This window comes from Gopherus flavomarginatus, chromosome 16, assembly GCF_025201925.1.
Source record: "Gopherus flavomarginatus isolate rGopFla2 chromosome 16, rGopFla2.mat.asm, whole genome shotgun sequence".
Taxonomy (NCBI): domain Eukaryota; kingdom Metazoa; phylum Chordata; order Testudines; family Testudinidae; genus Gopherus; species Gopherus flavomarginatus.
Window position 1 is genome coordinate 26,911,881 of NC_066632.1, and position 25,065 is coordinate 26,936,945.

A 25,065-nucleotide genomic window follows, 5' to 3' on the forward strand; every position below is an offset into this window, starting at 1 on the left:
ATCTGTGGGGGTGGTGGGCTGGGCTTAGTGGGGTCATGCTGCCCCCACCTCCCTGCTCCCAATCATCAGCTCCTGTCGCTTGGGCTGTGACCCTGAATGCCGCTCAGCGTCTCATGGGGCGAGGTTTGGGGCTGGACAGGATCAGGCCCAGAGACGGGGGGGGCCTCTCTCCTGGGACCCCCTGAAAACAGCCAGTTCTGGCTGCTTCGTGAGGGAGCGGGGGGGAGTTGTTTGAGCCAGAAGAATATCCCGTTTCATCCGGCCCTATGTCCAGCCTCCCCCAGCTCCTCCTCTGGGCTGAGCAAGGCTGTGAGCAGGGACACGGATCGGGGGAGCGAGGAGGGGGGAAACGGGCCTTTGTGTTACGGGGACGACCCACGAGTCAGTGAGCTGTGGGGTTGGGAAAACCACCCTTCGTTCTCTGGGCTAGAAATAAAAGCAGCCCCCACCCCCGATCCAGGCCTGGGAAAGTCAGCTGATGGTTTTAAAGTTTCCTTTTCACCTCTCAGGCAGCCCAGTGTTGCACAATGTGGTTTCTGTCTCTGTGCAGCTGAACACAGGCCAAGATGAGCTCTATTATTTTTTGGTTTGGTTATTGCTTTCCCTCTGCCCCAGGCCGCCTCTTGGTTCTGTGAGGAGGCGATGCAGGGGGCGGTGTGGAAAATCCCCGTGCAGTCGCTATCTGACACTAAAAAGGACAGAAGCTCGGGAGGAGGCTGGAGGAAGGAGCTTGCCTCACTCTCCTTCTCCCTTTCATGTTTCTCTCAGTGGGGCGCTTGGAGTGTCGTCTTGCTGCTGTTGAAATCAGTGGCAAATCTCCCTGGCCTGGGTGCAAGCCCCGCGCCCCGGCTGTCCGGACAGGGTGGGAGGGAAGGTGGCCCAGTGGTTAAAACGGTGGATTGGGAGTTGGGAGGCCTGGGTCTGCCAGGCTCTCTAGTGTGATCTTGGTCCTGTCCCTCTGTGCTGGTCACGGCTGGAACAGGCTAGGTCTGGGTCTGGCCTGGTCCAGGTTCCTGGCTGGGACGGTCGCCAGCAGCAGCCACCTCAGCGGCAGTGCAGGAACCCCAGACGGCACGAGCAGCCGCTCTTCCCAGCCTGGGTGACTCACGCTGGGAAGCAGGAGGGTTCATCGCTCTTTGCCTCTTTTGATCCTACCTTGTGGGGCTGCAGTCTCTGGCTCAGCCCTGGCCTAGGTACGGCTCAGAGCGCCAGCATGGAGCCGCTCAGGACGCCAGCGCTCGCAGTGAGGAGGGAGCCCTGGCGGGAACGGCGTGAGGCTGTCCCACACAGCTTTTCTGGCAGAGGTGGGGGCTGCCTGATAAACAATTCCTGTCAAACCTCCGGAGTGAGAGAAACTGATGCAGTTAGCAGGGGGAAATCAAGTCACGCCTGTCGCTCAGAGGAGGGATCCAGACACAGTCTCAAGGACTGTCACAGATGGGCTTTGCGGCCAAGATGGGGCATGACGTTCTGGTCTGTGCTGTTCTGTTCTGGTTCTCTCCCCCCTGCCCATCACTGTGGTATCTAGGTCGTGGGCATCCCTGAGCATGCCTGGGAAGAGGGCCTGATCTGAACCCTGCACCAGCTCCTCAGTGGCCTGAACTGACCCAGCAGTGACTTGCGCCAGCCGGGGAGGTGGCTGCTGGGGTTTACGTCGTGCCATGGCTGTTCAGTGCCCAGTTCCCCTCTGCCGGTTCCTAGGTGTCTGGCGGAGGAAGGGAGAGAGAATCCGGTCCTGGGCCCCCTGCGTGGTCTCTAGGGGCACAGCAAAGAGCTCTGCGCTCCAGGGAGCGGAGGGAGGACGAAGCAGAGGGGAGGCAGAATTCTCTTTCCCCAGCTTAGCGCCCTATCCCCTGTGCACGGTGTGTGGCGTTGGGCCAGGGCAGCCTTGAACGAGGGGCGCCAGGGACTAGGGCTGGCCCCCTGCCTGGGGGAGGATGTGGCCCCAAAGGCCTCGCGATGATGCTCTGTATCCCAGTGCCTTGTGGTGGCATTTCCTGCAGGCTTGGCTCAATGGGGGGCAAACCGGGACCCTCCATAGGAAACCCACAGAGCTGCTTGGCCCCACAGCCAGCATTGACCCCACTGCTTCCAGGACACAGCTGCTGCCCCCTGCCCCTGTCCTGCGGGTGCCAGGCCCTGAGGCATTGGTCCATCACCACTGGTTGGGCAGGGCGTGGCACATCGGAAGAAACGGGTGCTCAGGTAAAGGGGATTTAGAAGGTAAGAGACCTTCAGGCCCCGCACAAAGGGCATCTCCAGGACCTCGGTTAGATGCTGACACGCGTCGCCCATGGCACTGTCTGGTGTCACACCCTCCTGTCTGCGTGGGCTTGGGTCGCTGGGTCTCCTGCCTCGAACGAACAGAACACGGAAGGAGCCCGCAGGCAACGAGCCGTGTACCGGAGATGCTGTGGACTGACTGTCTGAGCACTCCCAGCCAGGGCCCAGAGTCCATGGACAGGTGGCAGGCTGAGCACAGCTCAGGGTGCTGAGCACTTGGCCAGGGCAGACGCTGGTGAGGCCACTGTTGGGTCCTGGGGCCTTTGCCCTCCCAGGGCGCTGGGCCTAGTTCAAGGGATGAAACGTCCCAGTGTGCTCTGCTGGGCGAACGAGCGAGCGGGCGTGGAGCAGTCCCGTGCTGCCGGCTGATAGTCCTCGCTGGCGCTGGGAAGTGGTGCCAGGTCCTGTGCCCGCACCGCTGGGCTCGTCGCCTTCAGCCTGCCCAGCGCAGATCATCGCAGGAAGTGGCTGAGAGCGGCGTTCCGGCAGGAGCCAGGCTGTGGTTAGTGCAGAGGAAGCTGGTGTAGACTGGAAGCGATGGGTCTGTGATACGGCGAGATTTTCATGCGACGGCAGTCACAGGAAGGAGGCCCAACAAGCTGTGCTGTGCAGTGAGCATGGAGCAAAAGCTGCTCCAGCACCAGGCCTGTGCCCAGTGAAAGGGGGAGCGTCTGGGGGGCTGATCACACGTGGGCAGGAGTGTTTGCGTGTAAACACCCCTGGCAGCAAATGCAGTTGCCCTGCTTGCACGAGTGCTCGCAGTCGTGTCACTGAGCAACTCGTGAAGACACGACTGAAGATTCAGGTGGCGATGTACCTCGATTCCTGCTGATGCCCAGCCCTGGTGCCAGCCCCACCTCTGGGGCATGGTGCAGGGGCTGGAGAGAGGGGAGGGGGGCGTCGCTCATATTGAAACGAGCAGTTCCAGCACTGCTGGGATGCCCAGCTGAGATCAGGGAGCCAGGCCTTGCCCAGGGGCAGCATGAGAGCTGGTCTCTGCCCCGGGCTGCCTACAATCTAAGCAGGCCAGGCCGACGCGGGATGGGAGAGGCCCGAGGTCCCAGGCAGGAGTAAGCCTGTCTGGTGCCCAGGAGGCCAGGCTCCTCTGAGGGTGCAGCCATCGGAGGGCAGTCAGGCCTGGCCCAGGAATGCCGTGGGCCTCGTGGCCTCGCCAGCACTGTGGCTGGGAGACACCGAGCCCAGAGCTCCTCGCCCCAGAACAAAAGGACCATTGTGCGGCTGCAGCCGCCTTCAATTTCCAAGAAGGCCAGGATGCAGCCAGAGGCTCTGGGCCGCGGGGTCTGGCAGGCCATCTGCCCTCTGTTCGCCAATGGTGCAGCCAATGGTGTGCAGGGGGGGCAGGACGCTGCCCCGTCTCCGAACCACTGCAGCAGGCGGGGCTGGCATGGGGCAGCGTGGGGGTCCTGGTGGGCTCATTCTCCCGTCTCGCCTGTGCTGAGACGCTGTGTGTGCTAAAGCCATTAGGTGATGAAGTCATGTCTTAGTTCTACGGTGCAATCCGAGCTCCGTCTCCCCCTCCCCCTCGGTGGTAACTAGCTTAAAACCCTCACAGGCCCTGACCCGCTTCCCCTCTGCTCCCTGATCCCAACTGATGAGACCCGGCTGCTCGCAGGGGCAGGGGGGTAAAGGGAACCTACATCACCCCCCAGGATCCGGAGAGAGCAGGCCACGCTAGGGGGCAGGGCTCTCGCCCCAGCTCTGCCCTGGAGATGTGGGGTGCATGACAGGAGGGGAAGGGTGCTGGGCCAGATCCTCAGCTGGAGGAAATGGGTGTAGCTCCGCGGGCATCTCAGGGGCGTGGAGCTGATTTGCACCAGCTGAGGGTGTGGCCCCGCTTGAGGGTACCAGGGTAGCCGGAGCAGGACCTGGATACCTGTGCTGGCAGCACAAATTAGCAACATGGGACCTTCAGTGACCCCAGGTGATCAAGACCCCCAGCCTTGTGGATCAGCAGTGGCACAGCAACCCCCATCTCCAGGTGAACCCCGGGGTGAGAACCCCCATGTGCACCACCAGCCCTGCTTCATTTCAGTGCCTTCCAGAAGTCCTTTGTCAGGGTGGGCAGGGGCTGGAGCTGGGCCGGGGGCTTGGGGGGGCATTAGCACCACTCCCAGTCGGCAGTGTGTCTGGGGCAGCCCTGGCTGGCTCGGGGCTGCAGGAGTGAACAGGCCAGCCGTAGCCAGCCGCGCTAGGGCCAAGGCAGGTCACGCCGATGGGGAGGGGTCCAGCCGCCTGCAGCCCTCCCTCATGTCGCCTGTCATCTCGCCTCTCTGCAGAGCTCCATGAACCTCCCTCCTGACAAAGCCCGACTCCTGCGCCAGTACGACAACGAGAAAAAATGGGACCTGATCTGCGACCAGGTACTGGGGCGCGGGATGGGACTGGGGCCATAAGCCCAGCCACGGCTTGGGGGCCCTGTGGGCAGAAGGCTGGGGATAGGGGACTTACCTGGGACAGCAGCAGTGGGGCGCTGGGGCTCCCTGGCCGGTGCAGGGGAAAGCCGGGTCCGCACAGACACAGGAGTCGCTCTGTGCTCAGGGCTGGCCACAGGAGCCGTCAGGGTGATCCAGGCTTGCGGCTAATGGGAGCAGCGAGTCAGAGCCGCGCGTGCCCCTTGCAGCTTTTGCTCCATCCCAGCCGCTGATGCCCACGCCTTCCCCTCCAGGCCGCGGCTCCTCCTCCTTCCAACACTCGCAGTCATGCCCTTTCCTCCCCTCCAGGAGAGGTTCCAGGTGAAGAACCCCCCCCATACCTATATCCAGAAACTGCAGACCTTCCTGGACCCCGGCGTGACTCGCAAGGTAAGGGGCTCGCCTGGCGGCCGTGAGCTGGGGCCATGGAGACCCTCCTCTTACAAATCCAGACCCAAGGGGGCTTGGAGGTTGATGAAGCATTTGTGCCAGAGACTCCTGTGCTGGGGTCCTGGCTCCCAGCTCTGGTTGAGCAGCCATGCGATGCGTTTCTCAGAGCTCGAGGGTTTCCCAGCCGCGCAGGCTGAGAGCAAGTTTGTCGTGGCATCACAGGCACATCGCGCCAACACTGAGCTGTGACCGCAGCTGGGCTCGTTGGACTCATTCTAGGCGCCTGGTGAGCGCGGAGTGACCCCCTCCCTGGGCAGTGCCTCCTCCAGAACAAACCATCTGTGGTTACAGAAATAACCCACCCAAACCTTGCGACTCCATGGAGAGCTGCCATGCTCCAGGGGTCCTGAATTAGATCTTGAGACACAGGGTGGCATGAACCAGAATTTCCAAGAAGCTGGAATCCACCATTTACACTAGTCTAAACCTGCAAGTGCCCCGTGCTGCAGAGGAAGGTGAAACCCCCCCAAGGTCTCTGCCAATCTGAGCCAGGGGAAAATTCCCACCTGACCCCAAATATGTTGACCAGTTAGACCCTGAGCATGTGGGTAAGACCCACCAGCCAGACCCCTGGGAAAGAATTATTGGTAGAACTCCGAGCCTGCCCCATCTAGTGTCCTGTCTCCGGCTGTTGGAGATATTTGCTGCTCGCAGTCGCAGATTGGCTACGTGCTGTTGTACGCAGCCCCATCATCCCATCCCCTCCATCAGTGCTGCAGCGGGGCCTGCTGGGTGGCGTGGGGATCCGACCCCATCTTTGGGTGGTAAATCCCTGCAAACCTGGCCCAGAACCTGGCCCTGCAAATGCAGAACAGAGGGTCCCAGCCCCAGAGAGCGCACGGTGCTGGCTCTGTTGCTCATGGGTCTGGTCTGGTGGGGAGGTGGTTTCTGCCAGGGATGGAGGGGGCTGGGCTTGGGTCCCAGAGCTGGTTGCTGTTCCTAACAGGGGGATTCTGTTGGCAGAAGTTCAGACGGAGGGTGCAGGAATCGACCAAAGTGCTGCGGGAGCTGGAGATCTCCCTGAGGACCAACCACATTGGGTAGGTGCCACTATCGCGGCGAGCAGGCTCGGTCTGGAGCCAGCAGAGCGGTGGGCTCGTCTCTGCTCAGTGCCCCTTCCGAGGCCCACGTGCTCCGGATTCAGGCTCTGCATGGCCGGCTGCCCCCTTGCTACAGCTCAGGCATCGTTCCATAGCAGCCGAGACCCTTTTCGCCATGGTCCTTTGCGCCAGGGTGCCCCAGGCTGCCTGCTGGGGAATTCTCGCTCTGCCGGGTGAGATGAGATCCCTGGCGTGTGGGATGGCAGCACCGCTCAGGTTTGGCCCACCCGCCCCTCCATTGTGAGGGACATGCCAGGCTGCTGCGCCACTCAGTTTGGGGGCCCTCTCAAATCGGGGGCCTGGGGCCAACCGCCCCTTCTGTCTTCCCCAGGTGGGCCTCATTGGGCCCAAGCCCCGTCTGTGGTGAGACTTCTTGTCTGTAGCGACCAGCTGCTGCCATCTGTGCTTGGAAGCTCGAGTGTTGCTCCCAACCCAGGGGGTATCTGCAGGACTTGCGTCTTGTGTAGACAAGGCCTGGCTCGAGACCCCAGTCCCCGGCACCCACTGCTTCCTGCCGCTACGCAGCTCTGTGGCGAACCACTCAGCAAATCAATAAGCGTTTCCCCTGGTGCTGAGGGCTGGTGCTGTCCATTTCCCTCAGAGGGAGGGCGACCATTTGCTGTCTCATTGGCTGAAGCAGACGGGCAGGACTAGTGGCAGCCTGGCGCAGTGGGTAGAGCACAGGGCTGGGAGCCAGGGGACCTGGGTCCGTTGCTGTGTCTGCCATTGACTCGCTAGGGTAGGGTCTGGGTAATGGTTAGGGATAGATCACTGCCCCACTCTGTGCCTCAGTTTCCCCCCTCTAAAATAGGCAGAATTCTACTTCTTCCTGTGCAAAGGGCTCCGAGGTCCCGAGTGAAAAGCACTCGATGGGGGGTGGTTACAGGGGATGGAGGCGGAGGAGGGTGCTGTGGAGCCCGGTGGGTTAAGTAAGTTACATTGGTGGGAAGGGAGGGGGCTGGGGGGCGACCAGAGGCAGAAGTGAAGAACAGGAGTAAAAACGGAGCCTGTCTGCCAAAGCCAGACACTCCCCAGCCCCGGCGAGGGAGTCCACTGGCTCGTGCCAGGGCTGGGGGTGAGCACAGGGAACGCTGGGACAGGTCCAGGCGCATCATGTCTGTTGGACCAGAACCGGCTCCCTCAGAGCAGTGGGGCGGGTGGGGTTAGAGGTCAGGGTCCCATGATGTATCCACAGCGCTGGGCACTGAGCAAGAGACAGACCCTGCTCCCAAAAGCTTTCAGTGTCAGGATGGATGGGGAAACTGAGGCCCAGGGAGGGGAATAGACTGGCCCGTGGCAGAGCTGGGATTCGAACCCAAGGCTCCTGGCACTGTGTCCTGATCCCATAGCCATAAGCCTGTCCCCTGGCTCTTTGGGGCTCAGTGGGGCCAACACATTGATGTACGTGCTGCAGGGAGGGGTGCAGGCAGTGACCCCGCAGGCTCATCCGGCCTCGCTTCCCTTTGGCCTGGGCGGGCCGGGGTACAACGCTGCCGTCAGACGTCTTCCCCCCCATGACCTCGCCCCGGCTGACGCCACCCCGGTGCGGTGGCCATGCAGGACGTTCCCAGGGCCGTGTCTGCTCAGCGAGTGGCGCATCCCCACCCCTGCGGGCTCAGCTGCAGCTGGAGGGGAAATACCAGCTGGCACAGGAACTGGGATTGTTTCTGTCCTTGGCCAGGGCCACGGGCTCGCAGCGGCCAGGCTCTCCTTCCAGCGGATGCTGAGGCCGGAGCTGACATCCTGCACAGAGTCAGCAGCTCCCTGGCTGGGCGGGGTGGGGGGAGACGGGAAACTGAGGGGCCACAGGGTGCTGGTAGGACAGTCACTGTGGGGATGAGGCCATGGGTCCCTCTGAACGCCCTGTCCCAGGTCCAGCTGAGCCCCTCCGGCTGCTCCCAATCACTGGGCCATGGGCTTTAAACCTCCGGTGTCTAAACTGAGCCCAGGCACTTCCCCTGGCTCGGGGTCCCAAGGCCTGTTCTTGGCGGGCAGATCTCTGTCGAGAACCTTCTCCAGAGAGCTCAGAGCCCGCAGTCCAACTGCCCAGTCCCCGAGACCATGCTGACCCACCAGCCCCCCACCCCATAGCTTGGACACACCCTCTCCCAGCACTCGTGTCACGCCATGCTCTGGGTCCATGGTTAACACTGCAGGGGCACGTGGTAGGTACAACACAGGACACACACAGACTTTTCACAGGATCCAAACACCATTGCTTGTTACTGGATAGCAGGAGAAATACAGAGAGCAAGACAAAAATAATAAATCCTGCCTGCATTTCCCTGCCTCAGTTTCGCCAGCACTTCAGAGCATTCTTTGGTCTGGGGGCGTCCAGGGTCCTGTTCTGCAGCGATGGCTTGTTTCTCTTTCTCCAGGTCAGCTTGCTTTGACCTAGGCTGGTCCTGGAGCTAAGCCCCTCTCCCGAGTGTCCCTGTCTCTTCCGCTGTGGCCCTGTGAGTCTTCCTGGAGCCACACAGCCTCAGGGTTTTCAAGGCATCAGCACCCTTGGGGTCTTTGTTCTGCTTTGGGGAGTTTCTGTTGAGGGGTTGGAAAAACCAGGATCTCCTGTGTGGGTCAGCGCACTACTGCCCCGGCTCTGGATTCCACACAGCCTTCCACGAGGCGGCAGTTCACACGTTGGCCAGTCTCTGCTCTCCCCAGGACTCCCTGCTGCAGGATTTCTTGCCCCTTCCTTGGGAGCAGCCAGTGCTGGCCACTGCCAGAGCCGGGATACCAGGCTCGCTGGGATCAGTTCCTGTCTCATCCGTATAGCAGAGGGGCTGGGTTCGTTGGTGATGCTGGCGTCCCCCACGCAGGTGAACCCGGGTCACCATGGGCAGCAGGCAGAGCAGGTGCCACCGTGGGGGTGGCAGAGAGGGGCCCAGTGGGTGGGGAGGAGGCTGCCTGCCTGTCTCTCCCTGGGGCCAGCCCTGGACCTGCTGAGGCCAGGGGCAGCAGGAAGGCTTCATGCAGACATTCCCTGCGTGTGCGCACTCACACTTGTGCACAAACATGCACACACGTGACCTTGTGCACACAGACACGTGTGCACGCTCGCACACACACAAGCTGACACGTGCTACCGCCGGCACATGTGCCCTCAGGGTCCACGTGGGGTCACCTCCCCAGCCTGCAGCAGCCGCTGGGTTTGTCTTCACCAGCCCAGGTGCCCTTTAACCCCCTGAGAGCCCTAAAATAGCAGCGCGGCCTCAGACAGGAAACGAGTCAGGGGCGAGGCCTGGAGCGCAGACAGACAGGAAATGGGCGGGCTCACCAGCCCTCCCTCCCCCACCCCCCCGGAGAAACGGCTCTGGGACAGCTCTGGGGTCTGACTCGTGCCAGATCACATGGCCCGCAGCACCGTGCATTGGAAAATGTCACACCCTGCCCCATGTCACATGCATGTGTGCACACCCCAATGTCACACGCATGCCTGCACCCTCAATCACACGTGTGTGCACCCCCAATGTCACACATGTGTGCACCCCATCACGTGTGTGCACCCCCAATGTCACACACATGCATGCACCCCCAATATCACACACATGCATGCACCCCATCACGTGTGTGCACCCCTAGTGTCACACACGTGTGATTGGGGGTGCACGCATGCGTGCATGCACCCCCCATGACACACGTATGCACGCCCCCACCAACTAACACGCAGGCACGTGCCCTGATCGAATAACACGTGTGGATTCATCTGACTAACATGCCTGTGTCCTGCCCCAGTAATGCACATGCGTGTGCCCCCAGTTAAATAACACACGTGCATGCCATGCCATGCCATGCCTGAAGAGCCACCGCCCCTGCTCCCCGTCAGACCGCGGGCATGGCCGGGACGTGTGTGCCGGGTAGGGTTTCCAGCATGCAGCTCCTGGCGCAGGAACCCCTGCGCCAGGGGAGGAGAAATTGGCCTGCAAGCGTTTTGAGGGCGCAGGGGTGGGGAAGCCACTTTCCAGAGCAACCCGGAGTGGAGCTGAAGGCTCTGGCCCTGCCAGATAAGAGCCAGGCAGCTGGGGGTGGAGGGGCTGCAATCTACAGGCCACAGCAGGTGCCTGTAGCAGGGTGGGCCGAGGGCAGCTTAACCCTGAATTCCTCGACTCTGCCAGGTTCTCAGCCCGTGAGCAGAAACTGCCCCAGGACAAAGCTAACCAAGGGCCAGCTTTTCACAGGGGCCTTGGCCCCTGCAGCTGCCTGCAGCTTTGTCTGCAAATCCTACCGGGCGGCTGCCTAAATCCAGCCGTAGGGTCCCTGTCTGTGTGTGGTCAGGAGTGACGGCTGGGGTCACGCAGAGAATCGGGGCCCAGGGAACGGCTGCACCTGCGTGGCCAGGTCATGCCCTGCCCTGGGCGGGAAGGACAAGGGGGCACAGGACCCTGAGCTCTGTTCTCCGGGCTCCATGGCGTGCGCAGACCCACTGACGTCAATGGACCCTTTATCATCATGGTGACGCTGTAGCGTTACGGTGTTGATTTTCCCCTGGCTCTGGGGTGTGATCACACTGTGCTGGGGGTGTCAGTGGCCCCCAAGGTCACTGCCCAAAGGACCTGTCTCTTTTCCAGCCCAGGACTCCTCCCTGCTAGGGTTTCCTGGCCTGGCATGGCACCGCTGGCTTCTCGCCTGGTGTGGGGCTCTGGACCGTGGCTGAAGTTCGCCTGGGGCAGGAGGCCAGCATGAGCGCTAGGCACCGTGTCCGCTCGCGGGCCCCTGGGGTGACTCGCTCTCTGCTCTGCTCTGCAGGTGGGTTCGGGAGTTTCTCAATGACGAGAACAAAGGCCTGGACGTCTTGGTGGAGTATCTCTCCTTCGCACAGTGTGCTGTGATGTGAGTACGCGTCTGCGGTGCCCGGGGGGGGGGGGGGGGGGGGCTCTTTGGGGGCAGCTGCAACTCCTCGTCCCCCTGGGCAGAGCGGGTCAGACTGGGTCTCTTGAACAGTGCAGGGGGTACTCAGGTAAAGGCCGTGTGATCCCAGCTAACCTGATTCTACTGGGCTCCATTCTCCCTCCTCTTGGGAGCATCCCCGACTGGCCCACGTGCTTCAGGGGAAGGTGTGAGACTCCTGCCGCTGCCAGAAGTGGGCTAATCTGCCCCCCATGAAGGTGTCATCTTGACCCTAAGAATTAGAGATTGGCCAGTGCCCCAAAGCAGGAGACTGAATCTTAATAATAGGAGACACAGCTGTCTCCTAGAACTGGAAGGGACGTTGAAAGGTCATTGAATCCAGTCCCCTGCCTTCACTAACAGGACCATTTTTAGGACTGATTTTTGCCCCAGATCCCTAAGTGGCCCCCTCAAGGATTGAACTCACAGCCCTGCGTTTAGCAGGCCAATGCTCAAACCACTGAGCTATCCCTCCCCCTGAGCTATCTGCTCCTGCCCTCAGCAACTTCCTGTGGCTGTGAGTTCCACAGTCTGACGCCGCCAGGTGTGAAAAAGCGTTTCCTTTGATCGTTCTGCTGTTGCCCCTTTCGGACGTCCTCTTGTGCCTGTGTTCGAGGCAGGGAAGTGGGTGCTCCCGCTCTCCCTTCTCTGGGCCCTGGCTGCGGCAGCAAAGGGCAGGGCGGAATAGAGCCAAAGTGCTATGCACCCGGCACCACTCGTTGCTAATACAGGGGCGAGGAGAGTCTCCATTGTCCTTGTGACCCTCTCGCCGCCCCACTGGTGGCCATTTCGTGCCCCAGCCATTTCCCATCCCCCTGTCATCTTAAGACATTGACCCTGCCGGTGCAAGTCGCCTTCACACGTGTCAGGGCAGGGCCGAGCTGGTCGCTTGCTGGGCACAGAAGAGCATTTGAACAGGGGACGGTCTTTCCGTGGCAGGCTCAGCACCAGGCATACAAGGCCGAGATATTTGCAGGGTTCCTGACACGCAGACCCGCCTGCTGCAAGCCCTGGGGGTGGCTGGCTGCTGTGGGGAAGGTGGTTGAAAGCAGCAGTCCCTGGAGGAGAAGCGAATTTCTGCCCTGGTGCCGGGGTGCTTGCTGCGAGCAGGAGCGCGCTCGAGCTGCTACGCCTGCCATGCTGCTTACAAGTCAGTGTGCGCTTGCAGCCCTCACTAGCGTGCGCAAGTCCCTCCCCTGCGCCCCCAGCTTCGGGCGCCGGCCAGCCCGGGCAGCCCTGCTCTGCCGCTTGCCATGAAGCCTCTGTGTGTGTGTCCCCCTCTCCCGCTCAGGTTTGATTTTGAGGGTCTGGAAAGCGGCGAGGACAGCACGCTAGAAAAGCTGAAATCCTGGAGCAGATCCATCGAGGATCTGCAGCACCCCATGACCCTGTCTGCCCCCTTCACCAACAGCCTCGCCCGCTCTGCGCGCCAGTCCGCCCTACGGTATGTGCTCCCCTCCGCCCTACAGTACGCACCCCACTCCGTCCTATAATATGTGCCCCCCTCTGCCCTACGGTACGTACCCCCCTCTGCCCTATAATATGTGCCCCCCTACGGCTTGTAACCCCCTCCGCCCTATAGTATGTACCCCCTCTGCCCTACAGCACGTAAATGCGCCTCCCCCACCCTATGGTACCTACACACACACCCCCTCTGTGCCCTGCGGTATGTCACTCCCTCCCCCAACTCTGCACTATGATACCCCCCTCCATGGTACATACCCGCCTGCCTGGTAGACCCCCCTCTGCCCTGCCCTATTGTACGTGCCTCCCCATGGTCCATGCTCCCCCCCCTCTGCATCTGCCTGCTCTGCTGTACACTATGCACCCTCTGCGTCCCCCTCCCTGGGACATGTGCCCCCTTCTCGCTTCCCCAGGGCTGGCCTGTTCCCTTCTCTGCTGCCAGCCCCATGTCCCGCCTCCACCGGGGGGGTCAGTAACGCGCCCTCCTCTCTCTGCTTCCAGGGCCCGTCTCCCTCTCGCTCTGCCTGCCCGTCTCTCTGGCCTGTGCTCTCTCTCTCTGTCCTCTGGCTGTGCCTGCCCCACTTCTCGCTGGGTAAGTACCCACCGGCTCCAGGCCGCATGGCCTGCTGGGCACAAGCCCCTCCAGGGCCACCACCACGCTCTGCGCCTTTCCGCTCTGCTCAGCCACAGGGGCGTGGATGGGAGTGTGCGTGGAGTGGATGCGTGTGTGTGCATGGGGGGTGGACATCGCATGGAGTGGATGCATGTGAGTATGCATGTATGTACATGGAGTGGACGTGTGTGAGTGTGCATGTGTGTGCGTGGAGTGGACGTGTGTGTGTGCGTGGAGTGCATGTGTGAGTGTGCACACATGTGAGTGTGCATGGAGTGGATGTGTCTGTGCATGGAGTGCATGTGTATGAGTGTGTGTGGAGTGGACATGTACATCTTGGTGTTCAGTCACGTGTGTCATGTGCATGTGTGTGGCATCTGGCTGTTCGTACACGTGTGTGCATGCGCGTCTCTTTCTCTTTTCCCCCTTTGGTTTTTCCACCTCCCGGCCCGTGACTCTGCCTCCCTTCCCTCTGCGCCCGCATGCATATTCCCTGTGGGATCCCCCTGCCCCTCCGGCGCCAGCAGACCTCTGTGCTCACCTCCCCTGCTCTGCCCTGTGGCCCCCCATGTGTCCTGCCCCTCCATGGACCCTGCACTACCCTTGTGACCAGCAAGTGCCCTCCCTGCTGCCCTGTCTCTCCTCATCTGCCTGCCTTGCCCTGCCTGCTCTGTGCGGTGCCCTGCATCGTCCCCTCGGATGAGGCTCCAGGCGCTTCCTTTGGGCCTGCTGCCCCTGTCAGCACTGCCTGTCCCTAGAGCCTGGAAATTGCCCCGAGCAGAGCCAGGGGCTGGGGGCTGTCAGCAGGGGGATGGCTCTGTGGGTGCAGCAGTGGGGAGGACACACAGGTGAGGGTGTGGCCTAGCGAACAGGACGTTGCGCTGGGACTTAGGACACCGACCTGCTGCGTGACTTGGGCTGGTCCCTTCCCAGCTCTTCGGCTTAGTTTCCCCTCACCCCCGTTGGGATGGTGAGCTCCCTGGGTCTGGGACAGGATGGGTGAGGCACACGTCCCTTTGTGCTGGGAGGATCGGCTCCTCTGTGACTGCATCTGCGGGCAGCAAGGCTGGGGAGTGTGGCTGGACACAGACTCCTCCCTGCCTGGCGTGGCCCATGGGGCTCTGCCACGCTGGCCGGGGGTTAGTACCAGTGGGGCTGGTGCAGCAGCATTCGGATCCCTGTGCAGCAGGAGTGTGCCACGTGCCCTCCCGACCTTCCACTGGCTCACGCCTGTGCAGTGTCTGTGCCCCCGGCTGGCGCAAGGGGCCGGGCTGTGCATGCTCCATGGCTCGGTACCTGCAGCTGAGGAAGGGGATGGGGCCTGTTACTTCTCCAGAGCTGGGCCTGTGCAGACCCCTAGCTGTATGCTCTGAGGAGTGTGCAAAGCGCTGGCTTTCCCTGTGCACGAGGGCCGAGGCTGGCACGAGGTGCAGGGCGTGGCGGGGCCGGTGCAGCTCCGGGGGGCGGGGGAGGCAGTTATGCTGGCAGAGGTGCAAGGGCAGGTGGGGCAGAGGCTCAGAGGTGCTCGGTCGGGTTTCAGCCCCCGGACGCTGCCAGAGTCAGAGTCTCGGGAGCTAGCGTGCTCTGGCGGTGCCCGGCTCGGAGGTCGCCAGGCAGCCCCTTCCAGGGCTCGCTGACCGCAGGCTGCCGTGTCTTTGGCAGCTGCAGCACTTTGCCCAGCAGGAAGGCTCTGAAGAACTCGCGGCTGGTGAGCCAGAAGGACGACGTCCACGTCTGCATCATGTGCCTGCGGGCCATCATGAACTACCAGGTACCCGGCACCTACCACGGACTTAAGGGTGATGGAGGGGACATGGTGCTTCCTCCTCAGCGGCTACTGCCCCTGCCGTCGGCTTGTGTCGAGCCCCTGCACCTGTCCCCAGGGGAAGGGGCAGGAATCCCTATAGGGGGGCAATGGGGTCTCCTCCTCCTCTCCTGACCCCCAGTCGCTGCAACTGCCCAGACTCTGGCAGTTTCTCCTGCGAGGCCCGGCTGTAGCAGCTGTTACATAATTTGGAACCGGGCAGGAGGTAGCACCTGTCTTGGAACTTGGGGAATTTTATACGAGAGAAAAAAATCGACCTCTCTGAGCAAGCAGGGAGGGCACGGCTGGCTGGTTAGAGCCCACGGGCTGCTCCGGATGAAACCCAGCATGTCCTCCTGCAGCCCTGGAGGAACCTCTGCTTCCCAGCAGCAAAAGGGCTGTGCTGTGTGTCGGGGATAGGAACCCCACCTCCCCCGGACCCCCGTTCCTGCCCATCCTGCTGTTGCTAATGCCCCGCTCTCTGCCTTTCCCTCCCTCCTCAGTATGGCTTCAACCTGGTGATGTCCCATCCCCATGCTGTTAATGAGATAGCGCTCAGCCTGAATAACAAGAACCCCAGGTAAGGTGCTGGTGCCGCTCCCCTCCCCAGGCAGAGCGGCAGCAGATCGGGGTCCCGTTCCCGGCTGGGCTGACTCCCACCCTGCGTCCCCTCCCTGGTTCCCCACCGGGGACGAGAACCCTTCCTGGGCCTGTCTCAGCGAGGAGTGGGGCTGGGTTGGGCCGGGCCGGGGGAGAGTGTGGGGATTACAGACCGTAGCAGAAAGCTGCTGGGTGACAGACCCTTTCCCCTCCAGGCAGCTGGCTCCCATCCACCCCAGGCCTTATCGGCAGCTGGGTGGCCAGAGTGTGAAATGAGTTTGATGGGTCTCAGTCCAGGCCCCGTTGGATGGTACCCGCAGCAGCTGGCAGACACTGGACTTCCCGATCCCCACCAGGTCAGGGTGGCGGGAACCTGGCACCCGCCTGGGCTCTCTGAAACTCTCATCCCAGCCCCTGTCCCCAGCCTGGGAGTAAGCCCAGGCAGAGAGAGGAGCCCCCGGTGCAGACTCTGCTGCTATCAGGCCAGTAGGATCCTGGCTGGGCTCTGCCCCGGCAGGGCAGGGCTTGTGGGTGGGGGGTGAGTCACTGAGCCCGTTGGTCGTCCCCTAGGACCAAGGCCCTGGTGCTGGAGCTGCTGGCGGCTGTCTGCCTGGTGAGGGGAGGCCACGAAATCATTCTCGCTGCCTTTGACAACTTCAAAGAGGTGAGCCTGGCCCTGCCACAAGGAGCTCCAGGGGCTGGGACAGGCATTGTGGGACAGAGACGGGCCAGCGCTTAGTCTGGCTGTTGGGGATGGGCTGCCCCATCTCTAGGGGTGCTCAGGTGGCTGCAGTGGGGCCAGGGGCTGCAGACAGTCTCTGGATGCTCTGTCCAGCCCATTCCAGCAAAGAGCAGCTGCTCTGGGATCCCGGGGTTAATCCGACAGGAGAGCAGCCCGTGCCCCGATGCCGGGGGGATGGGAACAGGGGCCTAGGGAGAGCTGTGTGCGTATGGCGGTAACCCGTCTGCGGGCACCTTGCAGGTCTGCAAAGAGACGCACCGCTTTGAGAAGCTCATGGACTATTTCCGGAACGAGGACAGCAACATCGATTTCATGGTGAGCAGTCGGGGGTGGCCCCCACCTGGGGAGCGCAGGCCAGCACTGCCCTCCCAGGGGGGCTCCAGCAAGTGCCTGGCAGCCAAGGCACTGGAGAACAGCTGCTCATGCAGGCCTGGATCCCGCCCCCAGGACTCCTGCCCCGAAGGTCGGTCAGCTGGTGCCTGGATTCCAGACCCAGTGACACCCCCCACCCCCACCCCCAAAGGCCGGCCAGCTTGTGCCTGGATCCCAGACCCAGAGATCCCCTGTCCCTCAAAAAATGGGTGGCTGGTGCCTGGATCCTGCCCCATGAGTCCTGCCCTGAAGGCCGGCTGGTGTATAGATCTCAGACCCAGAGACCCCCTGTCCCCCAGAGGCCAGCTGGCTAGTGCCTGGATCCCAGACCCAGAGACCCCCTGGCCCCCAAAGGCCGGCCAGCTGGTGCCTGGATCCCGCCCCCAGGACTCCTGCCCCAAAGGCCGGTCAGCTGGTGCCTGGATCCCAGACCCAGAGACCCCCTGTCCCCTGAAGGCTGGCTGGTGCTGGATCCCAGTGACCCTACCCCCACCCCCAAAGGCCGGCCAGCTGGTGCCTGGATCCTGCCCCCAGGACTCCTGCCCCAAAGGCCAGTCAGCTGGTGCCTGGATCCCAGACCCAGAGACCCCCTGGCCCCCAAAGGCCGGCCAGCTGGTGCCTGGATTCCACCCCCAGGACTCCTGCCCCAAAGACCGGCCAGCTGGTGCCTGGATCCCGCCCCCAGGACTCCTGCCCCAAAGGCCAGTCAGCTGGTGCCTGGATCCCGCCCACAGGACTCCTGCCCCAAAGGCCAGTCAGCTGGTGCCTGGATCCCAGACCCAGAGACCCCCTGTCCCCTGAAGGCCGGCCAGCTGGTGCTTGGATCCCGCCCCCAGGACTCCTGGCCCAAAGGCCGGCCAGCTGGTGCCTGGATCCCAGACCCAGAGACCCCCTGTCCCCTGAAGGCTGGCTGGTGCTGGATCCCAGTGACCCTACCCCCACCCCCAAGGCCGGCTGGATGGTGTGGGTGTCCTGCCCCCACATTCCCTACGATGACCCTCTCCCTCCCCCCTTGCAGGTGGCCTGCATGCAGTTCATCAACATCGTGGTGCACTCCGTGGAGGACATGAATTTCCGGGTGCACCTGCAGTATGAATTCACCAAGCTGGGCCTGGAGGAGTTCCTGCAGGTAGAGCCGGGGAGCACTGAGACCCCAGGTCCTCCTCTGTCAGGTGCATCGCGGTAGCCTGAGGCCCCCAGTAGCATGGAGGAGATGGACACGTGGCCAGGCTGCATCAGTCCCCCCTGGGGCCCAGCACCGGCTGCTTCAGAGCGAGGCGCAATAGGCAGAGGTGGGGGGGATCTGCCCCCCAGGCCTGCCCTTGCCCCCAGTAGGATCCTTAGGCCCGGAGAGAGGGAAAGTGACTCCCCCAGGCTCACGCAGGGCAGCCGCCCTCCCTCTCCCGCCTCACCAGGCCTCAGTTTCCCTCTCTGTGACATGGGGATGGGCGACAGCACAGGGGTGACGCGAGAGGAAGGCAGCGGCAGGGGACTGTGCTGCGGGGGGAAGCGGGCGCTCTTAAGCAGGCAGGTGGCCTGCCAAGGGGAAGGGAGACGGGTGGGCAGATGGTGTTCTGCTGCCCTGACGCCAAGTTCCCCCCCCCCGCCCCTCGCAGAAGTCGCGGCACACGGAGAGCGAGAAGCTGCAGGTGCAGATCCAGGCCTACTTGGACAACGTCTTCGATGTGGGGGGGCTGCTGGAGGACGCGGAGACCAAGAATGTGGCGCTGGAGAAAGTGGAGGAGCTGGAGGAGCACGTCTCCCACGTAGGCATCTCGGCCCGTCTGCACCACGGGCTGGATCCCCACCAGGCCACAGGGGTGGCCCCACCCCAGCCTCTGCACCCTGCCAGGCCTGCGTGCTGTCTCCCAGCAGGGTGCTGGCTGCATTGGGAGGGGGCGACTCCAACTCCCACATCTGCATTGACATCTGCAGATTGCCTTGGCGGATGGGTCTTGCAGGAACCGGCGCCAGGGGTCAGGGCCGGGGTGTGGGGTGCTCTTGGCCCTCACCCTCGAGGGGATTCTGCAGAGGTTCTTCCCCCAGGAGTCACGGGGGCAGGGGGCAGATTCCATGGGGCGGGAGAGGGCTTCACTTTCTGTTTGTGCTGGGGGTGTGGTGCTGCCCGTTGGGTCCTGGCAGAACCAGCAGCCGGCAGACAGGGTGTATGACAGCTCCTAGCGCTGCCCTGTGCCCCCCGTACCAGCTGCCTCGTGCTCTTTCTGCAGTTGACGGAGAAGCTGCTGGATCTGGAGAACGAGAACGTGATGCGCGTGGCGGAGTTGGAGAAGCAGCTACTGCAGCGAGAGAAAGAGCTGGAGCTGGTCAAGGTGTGGCGCAGGGATCGGGCCAGGGAACGCAGGGCCGGGAGGACGGCTGAGCAGCTCAGCAATGGGGCCCTGAGCCAAGGGTGCTCCCGTCCCAGCCCCGTTCCCAGCATGCCCCTTTCCACTTGTGGAGACGCCCAGTGGGCTGGGGAGCAGCGGAGGGGCTGGCGGGAACATCCGTCGGCCTGGCCCCTTTCCATAGCACGGAGGGCCGCGATCCCGGCCCCATGCTGAGCTCTGGGAGCCGGGGCTCTGGGGCTCAGGGCCCCTCCGGACGTGGGGGCCGGGATCTGGCTTGTGGGGGGGACGCAGCCCTAACCGCCCTTGTCTGCGGGTACAGGAGACCTTCGAGAGCACGACTCACCAGGTGCACACGCTGCGCAGGATCATCAAGGAGAAGGAGGCGGCTTTCCGGCGGCACTGCGGCTCCTGCCAGCCCGGGGAGCCGGGGGGTGACCCGCTGCCGCCCCTGGAGGGTGAAGGAGACGTCCCTGACTACGACATCTGCCTCCCGGCCTTGCCTCCTGTGGAGGCTGCCCCCCCGCCCCCACCTCCCCCACCCCCTGTGCCCCCGCCGGCCCCGCCACTGCCAGGTAAGCTCGGCTCGTGCCCTGGGATTGCTGCCAGGTGCCCCTGGAGGAGCCGGCACCTCATCCTCTCCCTCTCTCCCCACAGACAAGTGCCCCCCTGCCCCTCCGCTGCCTGGGGCCTCGCCCTCCGTCGTCCTCACCGTGGGGTTGTCAGGTAGGAAGGGTCCCTGTTAGGGTGCGGCGACAATGGAGTGCTGGTCCTGGAGCCAGTGCGGGGGGGTGTCCCATGGGGCAGGCAGGGAGGGAGGTCTCCGGGGGGGAGTCTCCCATGGGGCAGGCAGAGGGGGTCCCATTGGGGAGGGGGTCTCCTGTGGGGCAGGCGAGGAGGGGTCTCCCGTAGGTTAAGCGGGGAGGTTCTCCCAAAGGGCAGGTGGGGAGGGGGTCTCCCACTGGATAGGTGGGGGGTCCTATTGGGGAGGGTGATCTCCTGTGGGGCAGGCGGGGAGGGGTCTCCCATGGGATAGGCGGGGGAGGTCAGGGGACAGGTGGGGAGGATCTCCTGTAGGGTGGGGCGAGGTGTCCTGTGGGGAAGGCAGGGAGGGAGGTCTCTCGGGGGGTGGGGTGTCTCCCTGGAACCCTGTTCAAGGCCTGGGCTGTGGTTGCGGGAAAATTTCCCTCCAAATTCCCACAGCTCAGCCCAGCCCCTGGGTTTGCAGCCAAGCAGCCTCGAAAGCAGTTAGAGCCTTTGGGGTTCCCGCCCCCAGGATAGAGAGACCTCGGGGGCCCCAGGGGCTGCCCCTGCTGCTGCCTGATCTTTAGGTACCCCCTGCATCTGTCCTTGGGCCCCCTCCACTGCTCTGTTCAGCCGGTGGGTGCCCAGGTCTCTCTGGGGAGAGCTGGGCTTCTACGGTAAGGCCTGGCCAGAGTGTGCTGACCCTTGGGGGCGGGGGGGGTGGTTAAAGAACCCCGGCATTCTGGGATTTGTAGTGCAGGGAAGTTGGCTGGGCTGCACTGCATGCTGGGAAAGGGGCTGGGATATAAAACAGGGGGGCGCTATTGTGGACAGGTCCTTACAGCCTGGGTCTGTGGCCGGCTGCACCGGTGGGCTGGGGGCATCGACCAAGGCTGTGCCCCCTCTCCTGCCTCTCTGCCCAGGCTGTGGGCTCCCTGTGGGCTCACTGCGAGCAAGGTGGTTTCATGCCCTCCCTGCCCCCTTGTCCCCAGCCATCCGGATAAAGAAACCCATCAAGACCAAGTTCCGCCTGCCCGTCTTTAACTGGACGGCCCTGAAACCCAACCAGATCAGCGGCACCGTCTTCAGTGAGCTGGACGACGAGAGGATCCTGGAGGTGGGCGCAGGGCCGGGGGCCTCGTCCCGCTGGGAGAGGGAGTGGAGTTCACGGAGCCGGAGCGAGGGTGCTCCTGCCGGCCTGGGGGCAGCGGTGCGCTGGGGCTGGGGCTGGCAGTGAGCAGTCCCTAGCGGGGGGTCCCGTCCGTGGGTCCCCCGGGGACAGCAGTGAGCAGTCCCTAGCGGGGGGTCCCCCGGGGATAGCAGTGAGCAGTCCCTAGCGGGGGGTCCCCCGGGGATAGCAGTGAGCAGTCCCTAGTGGGAGTCCCCTAGCGGGGGGTCCCCCGGGGATAGCAGTGAGCAGTCCCTAGTGGGAGTCCTGTCCGTGGGTCCCCCAGGGATAGCAGTGAGCAGTCCCTAGCGGGGGGTCCCCCGGGGACAGCAGTGAGCAGTCCCTAGCGGGGGGTCCCCCGGGGATAGCAGTGAGCAGTCCCTAGTGGGAGTCCTGTCCGTGGGTCCCCCGGGGATAGCAGTGAGCAGTCCCTAGCGGGGGGTCCCGTCCGTGGGTCCCCCAGGAAGAGCAGTGAGTAGTCCCTAGCGGGGGGTCCCCCGGGGATAGCAGTGAGCAGTCTCTAGCGGAGGGTCCCCCGGGGATAGCAGTGAGCAGTCCCTAGTGGGAGTCCCATCCGTGTGTCCCCCAGGGATAGCAGTGAGCAGTCCCTAGTGGGAGTCCTGTCCGTGGGTCCCCCGGGGATAGCAGTGAGCAGTCCCTAGCGGGGGGTCCCCCGGGGATAGCAGTGAGCAGTCCCTAGTGGGAGTCCCGTCCGTGGGTCCCCCAGGAATAGCAGCGAGCAGTCCCTAGCGGGGGGTCCCCCGGGCATAGCAGTGAGCAGTCCCTAGCGGGGGGTCCCCCGAGGATAGCAGTGAGCAGTCCCTAGTGGGAGTCCTGTCCGTGGGTCCCCCAGGGATAGCAGTGAGCAGTCCCTAGCGGGTTGCTGCCCCCCATTCTGCAGGGATCCCCAGGGAGCTCCTGGGGCGGGGTCCCCCCAGGCCTAGCTGGCAGGTCGCGTGGCCAGTGTGGCAGTGGTGTCCCTGGTTCAGGTGCCCAACCTGGCTGGGAGCCGTGGGGCAGGGCCTGCCAGGTGACGCTCTCCCCTCTCCCCGCCAGAACCTGGACCTGGACAAGTTCGAGGAGCTGTTCAAAACCAAAGCTCAGGGCCCAGCCATGGAGCTGGTCTGTGCCAAGAACAAGGCCTCGCACAAGGCAGCCAGCAAGGTGACGCTGCTGGAGGCCAACCGGGCCAAGAACCTGGCCATCACGCTGCGCAAGGCAGGCCGCAGCGCCGAGGAGATCTGCAGAGCCATCCACATGTAGGTGCCCCCGGGTGGGGCAGGGGGAGCCCTGGCTTTGCACCCCCAGCCGGAGGCTCGGCCTCTAGGAATGTGGGGGGCTGGAATCCCCTCCCCCAGCTCCAGTGCTTTGCAGGAGCCTCTCACACCCAGTGCCCCCCCAAGACTGGGGGAGGGAGGGGCCCAGGCAGCGCCCCCAACCTCAAGGGAGAACAGGCGGCTTTGCAGTGGGTGCTGGGAGGAGGGCATCTCCCCTGACTACCCCGGAGCTGCGCCCGGCCCTGCGGTGACGGTGTGGGGGTGGCCCTGCCCCCGGCACGCTGACGGGTCCCACCTGGCCGGCAGGTTTGACCTGCAGACGCTGCCGGTGGACTTCGTGGAGTGCCTGATGCGGTTCCTGCCGACGGAGGCGGAGGTGAAGCTGCTGCGGCAGTACGAGAAGGAGCGAAAGCCGCTGGAGGAGCTGGCGGACGAGGACCGGTTCATGCTGCACTTCAGCAAGGTGGAGCGCCTGGCGCAGCGCATGGCCATCATGGCGTTCCTGGGCAACTTCCACGAGAACGTCCAGATGCTGACGCCGGTACGGGCCCTGTGCCTCCCGCTGGAGCCTGGCCCCTGGCCTTGGGCTGGCCACGAGCTCCGCCCTAGAGCGGCCCGAGCCCCCCGCTGGAGCCCGGCCCCTGGCCCTGGCCTTGCCACGAGCTCTGCCCTAGAGCGGCCCGGCCCCTGGCCCTGGCCTAGCCACGAGCTCTGCCCTAGAGCGGCCCGAGCCTCCCGCTGGAGCCTGGCCCCTGGCCTTGGGCTGGCCACGAGCTCCGCCCTAGAGCGGCCCGAGCCTCCCGCCGGAGCCCGGCCCCTGGCCCTGGGCTGGCCACGAGCTCTGCCCTAGAGTGGCCCGAGCCCTGTGCCCGAGGACCTGGCTATGGGAACCGAGGATTCGACCGCCAAGGCGAGGGAGGGGAGGGCCAGGGGTTGGGCTCATCGGTGATGCCCCATTGGCTTCAGTGCAGCGACGCTGTGTCGGGCCATTGATGGCACCAGGTCGTGGGGGCCAGTTAAACCTCCGCTGGCTCCAGCCCCTGGAGTGCACCTAAGGGCATGTGCTCCCCCCATTCCCAAGACCGGGGTAGCGGATGTGACGCTTGGTGATTTGGTCCCTCTCCTGCCCCTCCAGCAACTCAACGCTGTTATCGCTGCCTCGGCCTCCGTCAAGGCGTCTCAGAAGCTGAAGCACGTGCTGGAGGTGAGCGGGCGTGTGGCCAGCCCCACTCCCTGCGGCGGGAGGGGGGGCCTGGGGCAGAGGGGTGTCCCTGGCACGTGGCCGGCCCCGCTCTCTGTGGCGGGAGGGGGGACCCAGGGGTGTCCCTGGTGCGTGGCCGACCCTGCTCTCTGTGGCGGGAGGAGGGCCCAGGCACTGGGTTGTCCCTGGCTCTGGCCCGGGACTGGTCCCTGCGGCAGGAAGGTGGGCCCGGGGCACTGGGGTGTCCCTGGCGCGTGGCCAACCCTGCTCTCTGTGGCGGGAAGAGGGCCCAGGCACTGGATTGTCCCTGGTTCTGGTCCGGGACTGGTCCCTGCGGCAGGAAGGGGGGCCCGGGGCACTGGGTTGTCCCTGGCGCTGGCCCAGGACTGGTCTCTGCGGCAGGAAGCGGGGCCCGGGGCACTGGGGTGTCCCTGGCGCTGGCCCAGGACTGGTCTCTGCGGCAGGAAGCGGGGCCCGGGGCACTGGGGTGTCCCTGGCGCTGGCCCGGGACTGCTCAGTGGGTAGAACAGGAGGCAGAGGTGTGGCTGCCGGGAGGTCCCTGGGGATTTAGGCTTCTCTCTGCAGCCTGGCGCTGCCTGATCTGCCAGCTGCTCCTTATCTGCAGGGATGGCTGGTGGGAGCCCCAGGCAGGTGCTGGGGCTAGAACCTGGGCAGTGAGCCGAGTTAGGGGCTGGGTGACTGCAGCAGGGAAGGGAGCCGAGGGCTAGGCCCATTTTACAGACGGGGAAGGTGAGGCACAGGGGGTGACTCACTTGGCATGTTGGTAAGAGAACCTGAGTCCTGGCTTCCCATTGGCAACTGTGATGCTTGAGGCAGGAGGCTGCTCTGGGCTGGCAGGTGGGAAGGGACGCGGGGCTCTGCTGGGGGGACACGGGGGCACGTGGGCTGCCTGCAGGCTCTGGCTGGCGGCTGGTTTCTTGTCTCTGACCCTGCCCCGCGGGTCCCTCTGCAGATTATCCTGGCCCTGGGCAACTACATGAACAGCAGCAAACGCGGCTGCGTCTACGGCTTCAAGCTGCAGAGTCTGGACCTGGTAAGGAGCCTTCAGGCCACTTGCGTGTCAAGGCTGCTGGCCGTGCACCCCTGTGCACACGCACAGACGCCGATCTGGGCACGCACCCTAGTGCGCTCACGCTTTGTACACGAGGTGCACATTAATGCGGCTACTTCCACGTGTGTATATTTGCACGTGTACATGCGGAGGTGCAAGCCAGCGAGGCCCCATGCACCCACCTACCGTAGCCCTGACCCCCCACCCTTGCTCTGCTCCCCTCCCCGAAGCTGCTGGACACCAAGTCGACAGACCGGAAGCTGACGCTGCTGCATTTCATCGCGCTGACCGTGCGGGAGAAGTACCCGGACCTGGCCACCTTCTGGCAGGAGCTGCACTTTGTGGAGAAGGCAGCAGCAGGTAGAGCAGCTACCCCTGCCCACCCCCCACCCCCAGTGGCTGGGGAGTCTCAAGGCTCCATCCCTGGGCCCCGGAGCCAGCCCCACAGGGCTCTGCAGCTCGCCCCGCTTCCCGTTGGCCTGGCCCGGCCCTGGCCGCCCCCACCAGGCCC

General features: G+C 63.9%; 1 protein-coding gene and 1 long non-coding RNA gene across 7 annotated transcripts in view; both read left to right on the forward strand.

Moving 5' to 3' along the window:
* FMNL3 (formin like 3) overlaps positions 1-25,065 on the forward strand; it is a 47,045-nt gene that overhangs the window by 14,961 nt on the left and 7,019 nt on the right. For 3 of the 6 annotated variants that reach the window (XM_050924893.1, XM_050924892.1, XM_050924897.1), the window contains exons 2-21: positions 4,581-4,664; positions 5,025-5,105; positions 6,129-6,205; positions 11,012-11,095; positions 12,444-12,596; positions 14,892-15,000; positions 15,537-15,613; positions 16,204-16,297; positions 16,616-16,690; positions 17,766-17,876; positions 18,364-18,513; positions 18,976-19,077; positions 19,415-19,667; positions 19,750-19,818; positions 20,829-20,953; positions 22,061-22,263; positions 22,588-22,822; positions 23,417-23,485; positions 24,456-24,536; positions 24,785-24,914. In XM_050924893.1, coding sequence (XP_050780850.1) covers positions 4,581-4,664; positions 5,025-5,105; positions 6,129-6,205; positions 11,012-11,095; positions 12,444-12,596; positions 14,892-15,000; positions 15,537-15,613; positions 16,204-16,297; positions 16,616-16,690; positions 17,766-17,876; positions 18,364-18,513; positions 18,976-19,077; positions 19,415-19,667; positions 19,750-19,818; positions 20,829-20,953; positions 22,061-22,263; positions 22,588-22,822; positions 23,417-23,485; positions 24,456-24,536; positions 24,785-24,914 — 2,362 coding nt within the window. Of the gene's footprint in view, positions 1-4,580; positions 4,665-5,024; positions 5,106-6,128; positions 6,206-10,387; positions 10,718-11,011; positions 11,096-12,443; positions 12,597-14,891; positions 15,001-15,536; positions 15,614-16,203; positions 16,298-16,615; positions 16,691-17,765; positions 17,877-18,363; positions 18,514-18,975; positions 19,078-19,414; positions 19,668-19,749; positions 19,819-20,828; positions 20,954-22,060; positions 22,264-22,587; positions 22,823-23,416; positions 23,486-24,455; positions 24,537-24,784; positions 24,915-25,065 lie in introns of those variants that run through there. The other 3 variants (XM_050924894.1, XM_050924895.1, XM_050924896.1) reach the window with 3 other exon arrangements.
* On the forward strand, positions 21,331-22,051 carry LOC127035273 (uncharacterized). The gene is made up of 3 exons (XR_007769633.1): positions 21,331-21,445; positions 21,623-21,672; positions 21,837-22,051. It is a non-coding gene; the product is annotated as an uncharacterized LOC127035273 (long non-coding RNA).